At 47.0% G+C, this 10,225-nt stretch overlaps 1 protein-coding gene across 1 annotated transcript; it reads left to right on the forward strand.

The window, feature by feature from the left end:
• The first annotated feature begins 412 nt into the window (after positions 1-412).
• JCHAIN (joining chain of multimeric IgA and IgM) lies at positions 413-8,902 on the forward strand. The gene is made up of 4 exons (XM_079990585.1): positions 413-685; positions 2,133-2,268; positions 5,405-5,485; positions 7,913-8,902. The coding sequence occupies exons 1-4, from the start codon at positions 622-624 to the stop codon at positions 8,115-8,117; spliced, it is 486 nt and encodes a 161-aa protein (XP_079846711.1). The 5' UTR covers positions 413-621; the 3' UTR covers positions 8,118-8,902.
• The last annotated feature ends 1,323 nt before the right edge of the window (positions 8,903-10,225 follow it).

The following is a 10,225-nucleotide window of genomic DNA, read 5'->3' on the forward strand; positions in this document are numbered from 1 at the left end:
AAGCCAGAGGCAAACCTAAACATCATACTTCTTAGAATACTCTTGCAGTCTAATCTGTTTTAGTTCTCTAATCTCCCTGCTTATGTGTGTTTTATGTCTATACAGTGGTACCTCAGGTTAAGTACTTAATTCGTTCTGGAGGTCTGTTCTTAACCTGAAACTGTTCTTAACCTGAAGCACCACCTTAGCTAATGGGGCCTCCTGCTGCTGCCACCGCACGATTTATGTTCTCATCCTGAAGTAAAGTTCTTAACCCAAGGTACTATTTCTGGGTTAGCGGAGCCTGTAACCTGAAGCGTATGTAACCTGAAGCGTATGTAACCCAAGGTACCACTGTATATGTTTTATGTGTATTGCAAACCCAAGTTCAAAGAGAGAGAGAGAGATGTTTTAATCCTGCCCACCAGTAGAGTTTTCGAAGAACGGGGTTTTCCTCCCTGATTAGTAAACCACCATTAGTTTGTGGTTTCATTCTGTCCGGATGTGTTTTGCTCCACCATTAGCACAACTTGACTGTAATCTAGGCAGGCGTTTTTAGGAAACTCGGGCTGCCACCGCCACACAGACTGCTTTTTGGCAGAGAGGCACAACTCTGAGAGTGTTTGAAGGCAGGCAGAGAGAATGAAGAATTACTGGATCCTCTGTGGAACCCTGGCTGTCTTTTGGGGAGCTATTCTTGGAACAGGTATGCAACATTTGTCCATTGAAAGCAACTCAGATACAAGGTTTTAAGCAAAGAAAGTGCTTTTGTGCCGGGAAGAATCGTCACTATTTTAATCGGCTCTAAAATTCTTACCTAGAAGGTAAGACTGTATCTAGATTGAAAATTTTTAAAGTCAAAGGGATGCTTATTTTATCCCACTGGGCTGCTCTTAAATCAGGGTTATGGTGTGCATATAATGTGCATTAGATATACTTACAATGTCAGAGCTGTGTTTTGAAATGAGGATCACCAGGTTACAGTAATGCTAAAGTATCCATTTTTTTTCTGTTTTTGGGGTTGGCTTGAGTGATCCCTCCGAACCAGAAGTGCATTGCTTTCTATAATTCTCCTCTGGTCTCCTCACTGGCCCAAATAGGACTAATTTAGCAAGCTAGCCCTGGTGATCATCTAATGTTTATTGGATGGAATTCCCCCCTAAATTGATTTTTGAATTCTGAATTTATTGTTATTCATGTTTTATACTGTATTTTATGCTGTTTTTTGTTGCATCAATTAAGTGTTTTAAATTTTTTTGTTAGCCACCCTGAGCCCGGTTTTCTGAACTGGGAAGGGCGGGGTATAAATAAAAATGTATAATTATTATTATATGAATCCTAATATGTCTTGGAGTTTGCATGCATTCCTGCCAATGTCCCTACTGACTCTGCTCTAATGGTTGTAGTTGTTGTTGTTGATAATAATGATGATGATAATAATAATAATAATAATAATAATAATAATAATAATGGCAGCTTCATGGTAGAAACAACTTATTAAATTCAGAAAGTAAGATGGAATTAAGGGGTTAAGATATGGGAAAGGGAAGGAATACAGACTGACAGATAAAAGAAAAAGAAAATGAGGAAGTGTAGTGGAGAGGATTGTGGCCAGTGCTGGATTGCTGCTTTTTATTATAAAACCACAATTGTATAATTATGCAATAATAAAAGTTGGGGATGCATTGCAACAATTAATGCCCTGAGGCCCAGGGGAGCTGTGTCACCAGCTGGAATGAAAAAAATATTGGACCAGTGTTCTGATCCAGCGTAAATCAGCTTCATAAATTCATATATTATCAGATAGTCCAGGCTTTCCCAACCTGGTGCCCTGCAGAAGCCCTAACCAGCCCAAGCCTATAACCCAGTGATGAACCTGAGATACGTAGACCTCCGAGTCTGAAAATGCCACGTTGAAGCCTTGGGTTTCAACTTCCTCCCTAGCAGCCTAATTTGGCTTCCAGGATCTTTCAGCTGCAAATCTCAGTATGACTCAGTAACCCACCCTTTGCATCTCACTATTACGTTGGCGTCGTTTTTTTCGGGATGTGCATGTGATAAAATAGGTGCGCCCTAAACATCTGGCAGATCGGCACCAGAGAACGTTCTCGTTTTTCTTCCTCGGTCTAAAAAACCTTGTGTTTTATGGGCAGCTTATTATGGCCTGGATGAAGATGAAGAGAAGGTCCTGGTTGATAACAAGTGCCAGTGTGTGAAGGTGACATCGAAATTCGTCCCTTCCAAAGACAACCCACAAGAGGAAGTACTGGAGAGGAACATCCGCATCATGTAAGTGGTACTTCATATAAAGTTTCTCCTTTTCCTGAGGCATATACACAACTGTCAAAGCCATAACCACCGAATGGGACGGAATAAATGCTGCATAGCCTTTCTATAATTTGGGGAGCAGGATTATCTCACTCTTCATGCAGCTTCTGTGGTGAAGACGGAAGAGCAAGCAGGACACCAATACTGTACAGCCCTCTAGTATCTCCCTCTTCCGCCACCTCAATCACTTTGTCAGTTTCACAGGTGTAGCCCAGTTAAGTCTTTTTGCAACGAAAACCATGAAAAGTCTTGTAGCACCAACAGATTTGTGGTGGGTGAACTCCCAAGATGCCACAAGACTCTCTGGTGGTTCCTCACATCCAATCCTCTTTCGACACTGAGAACATCCTGGAAGGCCCTCTCACTACACATTCAATTACAGGCATCTCCCCATTTACATGGGGGTTACATTGCTGGGTACCACACGTATACATGAAATTGTGTATAGTGGGGAACACAGTCTTTAAAGCCTGTGAACACCCTCCTTTCTCAAGCTTCAACTCTCCACAGGCCTCAGAGGTCAGTGCAAAGGCTCCTGGAATTGCTAACCATTTGCCAACTCTTTCTCCACCATTTTTTCAGTTTTCCTTCTTTTTCTGCACCCCTTTTTCCATTTAAACATATTTATTTATTTCCCGGCATCACACTGTAATGCGTAAGTGGAGAAATGGCTGTACTGCACTTGACCTCTGCTATTGGCAGCCATAAAACCCTTCCAATGGCTTGACAACATCATACAGATGACCAAGCTGCTGCAGAGTGAGAGAGCTCAGCCATCTGCATAGGCTCACTGATTGTTGTTGTTCTTGTTTCATTCCTGAAACCCAGGGAGCAGCCGCCTTTGTTGTTGTTTAGTCGTTTAGTCGTGTCCAACTCTTTGTGACCCCACGGACCAGAGCACGCCAGGCACTCCTGTCTTCCACTGCCTCACGCAGTTTGGTCAGACTCATGTTTGTGGCTTTGAGAACACTGTCCAACCATCTCATCCTCTGTCGTCCCCTTCTCCTTGTGCCCTCCATCTTTCCCAACATCAGGGTCTTTTCCAGGGAGTCTTCTCTTCTCATGAGGTGGCTAAAGTATTGGAGCCTCAGCTTCACGATCTGTCCTTCCAGTGAGCACTCAGGGCTGATTTCCTGAAGAATGGAGAGGTTTGATCTTCTTGCAGCCCATGAGACTCTCAAGAGTCTCCTCCAGCACCATAATTCAAAAGCATCAATTCTTCAGCGATCAGCCTTCTTATGGTCCGGCTCTCACTTCCATACATCACTATTGGGAAAACCATAGCTTTAACTATAGGAACCTTTGTTGGCAAGGTGATGTCTCTGCTTTTTAAGATGCTGCCTAGGTTTGTCATTGCTTTTCTCCCAAGAAGCAGACGTCTTTTAATTTCATGACTGCAGTCACCATCTGCAGTATCAGGGCTCACTGAGCGCTCACTGAGCATCAGGGCTCACTGACGCGCCTTGCCAAATCAAAATTGTGATTTCCTCCCTCAACACAGCAGAGCTTACGCTGGTGCAGTGGCAATCCCACAAAGCTGCCACAGCCCACCAGATGTGAGGACTGGCCTAAAGGAAGTGGTTCATCTTGTTTCACACGCGCACACACACACACACACTGCAGGCCACGTTTGACAAATGTGTGGGGTTGCCTACCTGTCAATCACCTGTTGACCCATTTTCAGTAGCACAGTTGTAAAGTAAACTTTATGCAGGCAAGAATCCTGTGTGCGGTGCTTTGCAGTCCCAACGATCAGGTAATTGTCGGGACTTCAAAGCACCACATGCAGCTATGTGCAGAGAGCCATACATGGCGCTGTGCTTTGGGCTTTGCCGGTCCACTGATCAGCTGTGCCTGCTAATCCTTTTTGTCCCAGCTATGCCTGTACCTGCCTCATGGCTGATAATATATATGGTGTCAGGTAGACAGTAGGTGGACATGGCTTTGCCAGAATGAACTCACAGGTCAAACAGGGAGGCCTCGTGGGTCATATTCGGCCCAGAGCCTAGGGGTTCCCCACCACTGATCTACGGAATGGCCCAGCCGAATTGGTTCATCCAGGATTTGGTCCAGAGAAACTGGTTTTGCAGGAAACTCGGGCACTAGCGACTATTAAAGCAGCAAAATTCTACGCATCAGCATGTATTTCTAAGAACCAGGTGGTTAAATCTAACTTACCACGCCAGTAGTCAGGGATCCATTCTAGAGTGAATGTGCCACAATGTGGGTAGACACTTCCTAGCCCTTTGCTGCTCTGTCAATTCCAAAAATCTTTCCACTGGCTTGCAAACTTCAAAAGTGTTTGATTGCAACGTAATGGCAGATCTGCAATAGTAATAATAAAGAATGATTGATATTAACCCTGGTGCTGCTCAGACTCATGTCCACCACTCGGCTTGGATAGGCGTCACTCCTCTGCCAGCCAACTGGTTTTCACAGGAGCTGGCATGCTGGCACTGTGACCCTTGCTTTTTATCTTGCCGCAGCAACAATGGGAGAGAACTTGTCAGCCCAGAGCGTGGGTAGGCAAACTAAGGCCTGGGGGCCAGATCCAGCCCAATCGCCTTCTCAATCCAGCCCGCAGATGGTCTGGGAATCAGTGTGTTTTTACATGAGTAGAATGTGTCCTTTTATTTAAAATGCATCTCTGGGTTATTTGTGGGGCATAGGAATTCATTCATTCCTCCCCCCCTCAAAATACAGTCATACCTCAGGTTGCGATCACTGCAGGTTGTGTGTTTTCGGGTTATGGATGCGCCGAAACCCGGAAGTATCAGAACGGGTTACTTCCGGGTTTCGGTGCTCATGCAGGCAAAGAAGTGCTAAATTGCGCTTTGTGCATGCGCAGGAGCGCCAAATCGCGCCACGCGTGTGCGCAGACGCGGCGCTGTGGGTTGCGAACGTGCCTCCCGCACAGATCACGTTCACAATCCGAGGTTCCACTGTATACTCCGGCCCCCCACAAGGTCTGAGGGACAGTGGACCGGCCCCCTGCTGAAAAAGTTTGCTGACTCCTGGTCCAGAGCAATGACCGTTGTGTTTCCATTCCTGCATTTCATGTGGCTTGTAACTTTCTCTTCCTCTTTGCCTTCTCCAGAGTTCCCCTGATGACCAGAGAGAACATCTCTGACCCCACCTCGCCAGTGAGAACCAGATTTGTCTACAACTTCTCCAAGCTGTAAGGGCTTCCTTTGATTGCACTTATCTCAATAAGCTCAAGTAGCACTAAAAGAGTTGAGGCCACTGAAAAGTGTGTTATAGTTGCAACAAAGCATATACCGTATTTTTTGCACCATAACACTCACTTTTTTCCTCCTAGAAAGTAAGGGGAAATTTCTGTGCGTGTTATGGAGCGAATGCCTACGGATGGTGGGGGGATATGCTGCAGTCGTGAGCAGAGGATCCACGGTTCCCCTTCCTTCCCTCCTCCGTGGCTCACTTTGAAACAGCAAAGCGGGAGAAGAGCCGCTGAGTGGGGAGGAGAGAGGGACAGAGAGCCTGCTTGCTTTAAAGGAGCAAAGCGGGAGAGGAGGAGCCTTCTCCTCTTATACCCCTCTTCTGCATTATTAACAGCATCCTTCTCCACCCACCCCACGCGTGTTCCTTGTCCCTTGAGTGCTTTTCCTTCCCTCCCCACTTAAAACGTGGTTACAAAGCACAGATCCACATGGATCCTCAGGATTTTTGCATTGGGCTACCCCAAACTCACCGTCAGATCACATGTCTGTGGCCACAGCATGAACCACAAAAATCATACATCCGCTGTTTCATTTAGAATATTTTTTTTCTTGTTTTCCTTCTCTAAAAACTATGTGCGTGTTATGGTCGGGTGCGTGTTATAGAGCGAAAAATATGGTAACCGAGATGGCACCAACTGTGCCTTGTGCCAATTCGGCTATATTGGCTTTGGGTCATATCCAGAATGTAGCGCTATCAGCCCTGGACACACCTCCAACACTTGCCTTGGGCAGTAAGGGCAGTATCCTGCAATGCAGGGTTTCCCAAACTTGGATTCCCAGCTGTTTTCAGACTACAATTCCCATCATCCCTGACCACTGATCCTGCTAGCTAGGGATGATGGGAGTTGTAGTCCAAAAACTCCCAGCCGACTGCACTGGTTACCAATTAGTTTCTGGGTCCAATTCAAAGTGCTGGTTTTGACCTATAAAGCCTTAAACGGCCCAGGACTGCAATACCTCAAGGACCGCCTCTTTCCATATGAACCTCACCTTTTGAGGCCCTCCTTCGTGCACCTCCTCGAGAGGTCCGTAGGGTGGCAACACAAGGACAGGGACTTCTCTGCAGTGGCTCCCCATCTGTGGAATGCTCTCCCCAGGGAAGTTCACCTGGTGCCTTCATTATACACCTTTAGGCGCTAAGCGAAAACGTTCCTTTTTAACCAGGCCTTTGGTTGATCTGATTTACATCCTTTGCCCTTTTAAAATGTGTTTTTTGGGGGGCGGGGGGCTATTGGGTTGCTGTTTTTATTTTTATTATGCATTTTGTGGTTCTATATCTTGATTTTATTCTGTAAACCACCCTGAAACCCCCAGGTATAGGGTGGTATATAAATCTAATCCATCAATCAGTCAGTCAGTCCATAAAAAACAGCTGGAGACCCTAGTGTAGGGAACCCCGAACTAATGCATCCCATGGGCACTAGTATTTTTCACCCTATAGGACGCACTTTTTCCCCTCCAAAAATGAAGGGGAAATCTGGGTGCGTCCTATGGGGCGAATGCAGGCTTTCGCTGAAGCTTGGAGAGCGAGAGGGATCGGTGCGCACTGAACCCTCTCACTCTCCAGGCTTCAGGAAGACATCCGCAGCCTAGGCAACCCTGCGGGAGTTCCCCGCAGGGCTCCCCACGCTGCGGATAGCAGCCTGCCACCCGGCGCGAGGAGCGCCCTGAAGAAGAGCGCCCCTTGGGTCGGGCAGACATCCGCAGCGTGGGGAGCCCTGCATGAGTTCCCCGCAGGGCTCCCCACGCTGCAGATAGCAGCCTGCAGGCAGGGCGCACTGAAGCAGAGCGCCCCACGCGCCGGGCAGGCATCGGCCAGCCCCACAAGCTCGGGGGACAGCAGGGAGGCGCAGCGCCGCCATCCCGCTGTTCCTCGACCTGGTTCGGTTTCCCCAACCTGGTTTTGGGGGGGAAATAAAGGAAAAAAATTTTTCCTTTATTTCCCCCCCAAAAAACTTGGTGCGTCCTATGGGACGAAAAATACGGTACTTGCACAACAGAACTTCACCCACCTCCTAAGCATGTTCTAGAGCAGTGGTTCTCAACCTCTGGATCCCCAGATGTTGTTGGACTACAACTCCCATCTCCCCTGAGCTCTGGCCTTGCTAGCTAGGGGTGATGGGAGTTGTAGTCCAACAACTTCTGGGGACCCACTGGTTGAGAAAGGCTGTTCTAGAGGGTCCCCCCCAACCTAACCTCCAAAACAGATCTGGGCAGCATTCATCGGCGTGTCTGCTCTGGCAGGGGTGATGGGAGTTGTAGTCCAACAACAACTGGAAGGCAGAGCATTGGCTATTCCTCCTGTGGAATCTCTTTGTACGGATCTGTTGGCTAACCTTTCTCCTCCTCTGCCACCTCTCTTCTAGCTGTGATAAATGTGCTGGGGCAGACGGCGAAGCCACGAAGGACCACCCTGTGCCTGGGGAGAGCAGCATGTGCAACGACCCCGACCAACCCTGCTACACCTACGACAGAAATAAGTGCTACACGGCCTCCTGCCTGTTCTCGAACGGTGGGAAGACAGAGGTCATCCAGACAGCCTTGACTCCCGAATCCTGCTATGCTGATTAGATCATAGAGCCGAATCTTCGTGCAAGGCATGGTGGGGCAGATCTACGCCACCACAGAGACTTATGTCAGCTTCATAGTGCCAGTTACAGCTTCCCTCAGGAGCTCCTGGGAGCTGTAGTTCGGTGAGGGTTCACCGTTAGGGATCCTTTGGAGAAAATCAATACAGTTCTCACCTAAAGGCAAACTCCCCCAATTCACATTTCCCATAACGTGAACCGAAAAAAAGCTCCCCTTCAAAATTTGCATGTCTCCAAATCTGACGCGTACAGAAATGCGTGGCCTGTGCTAAAATCTAGGTATAAATGTACCTTTTAGTGAAAATAGCATACAAAATTATGCTTGGAAAGTTGCTTTTGAGAAACCGGATCAAAAAGAAACTGGATTAAAAGAAAACATGTATAGTTGGAGCACTTCCCTCAGAAATCCAATTTGCTTTATGAGGATTCTTTTTTAAAATTGCAAACTGGTGTGGAATTGTGCAGAAATGAACTTCAGATTGCAAAAATGAGAATTGGAGAAAACAACAACATTTGTCCATCCCTAGGGATTCCGAACGTCCCTCACAGTAGTACAGGTCTCTTGGTTGAGGGAAATAACCATATGAAGTCTGTGGTGTAGAGACATACCCATATTGCCCTGCATGCTTGAAATAAAAAATATGTCTTTATCTGTATCAGCAGAATGATCTCCTACTGTTTCCTCCCCATAATTTCTTGCAGTTTATAGAATTCCTCCCCCTATCTGCAGCCCCTACATGTTGTCACAATAAATATTGCCTTTCATTATCTCCACAGTCATTTTATTGGGACTAAACACCAGGTTGGTGTAGTGGTTAAGAGCGGCGGACTCATAATCTGGTGAACCGGGTTCGATTCCCCGCTCCTCCACATGCAGCCGCTCGGTGACCTTGGGCTAGTGACCCTTCTCTGAAGTCTCTCAGCCCCACTCACCTCAGAGAGTGTTTGTTGTGGGGGAGGAAGAGAAATGTTAGCCACTTTGAGACTCCTTAGGGTAGTGATAAAGCAGGATATCAAATCCAAACTCTTCTACCGGTTCCACATGGTGTGTTCGACATCTTTGACAGGCATAAAGCTAGCATAATTCCTTGGAAGTACTGGCGCTGCATCAAATTATTTCTGGGGCACAGCCGGGAGGGAGTGTGGTATAGTAGTTAGGGTGCTGGACTAGTGGAATTACCACATTCCCTTTTTGGAGATCAATAATAACAAGGTAATAAACCAATAAACATTTATTTTGCATGTGCAAAGTGGCAATCCCAATGCAGAAGTCACTACAAAGGATTCAAACTGCAATATAAGCATAGCTACAGCAAACCACCCCTTCGTTACAGCCTTAAAGCATTTTGGGGACACTAAGCAACTAGCAGTTTACACTTTTTGACATGCTCAATTAGTCTGCTTTGTTGCAGCTACACTGTTTTGCACCATGTAAAAGGTAAAGGTAAAGGACCCCTGACTGTTAAGTCCAGTCGCAGACGACTCTGCGGTTGCGGCGCTCATCTCGCTTTACAGGCCGAGGGAGCCGGTGTTTGTCCACAGACAGTTTTTCTGGGTCATGTGGCCAGCATGAATAAACCGCTTCTGGTGCAATGGGTCACTGTGACAAAAACAGTGCATGGAAGTGCATGGAAACACCATTTACCGTCCTGCCAGAGCGGTACCTACCGTATTTTTCGCTCTATAAGGTGCACCAGACCACAAGACGCACCTAGTTTTTGGAGGAGGAAAACAAGAAAAAAAATATTCTGAATCTTAGAACCCAGAACAGCAAGAGGGATCGCTGCGCAGTGAAAGCAGCAATCCCTCTTGCTGTTCTAGCTTCTGGGATAGCTGCACAGCCTGCATTCGCTCCATAAGATGCACACACATTTCCCCTTACTTTTTAGGAGGGAAAAAGTGAGTCTTATAGAGCAAAAAATACTGTATTTACTTGCACTTTGATGTGCTTTTAAACTGCTAGGTTGGCAGGAGCTGGGACCAAGCAGTGGGAGCTCACCCCGTCGCAGGGATTCGAACCGCCGACCTTCTGATCGGCAAGCCCTAGGCTCTGTGGTTTAGACCACAGCACCACCTGCGTCCCTTTTGCAC

Source organism: Podarcis cretensis (assembly GCF_951804945.1).
Source record: "Podarcis cretensis genome assembly, chromosome: 9".
Taxonomy (NCBI): domain Eukaryota; kingdom Metazoa; phylum Chordata; class Lepidosauria; order Squamata; family Lacertidae; genus Podarcis; species Podarcis cretensis.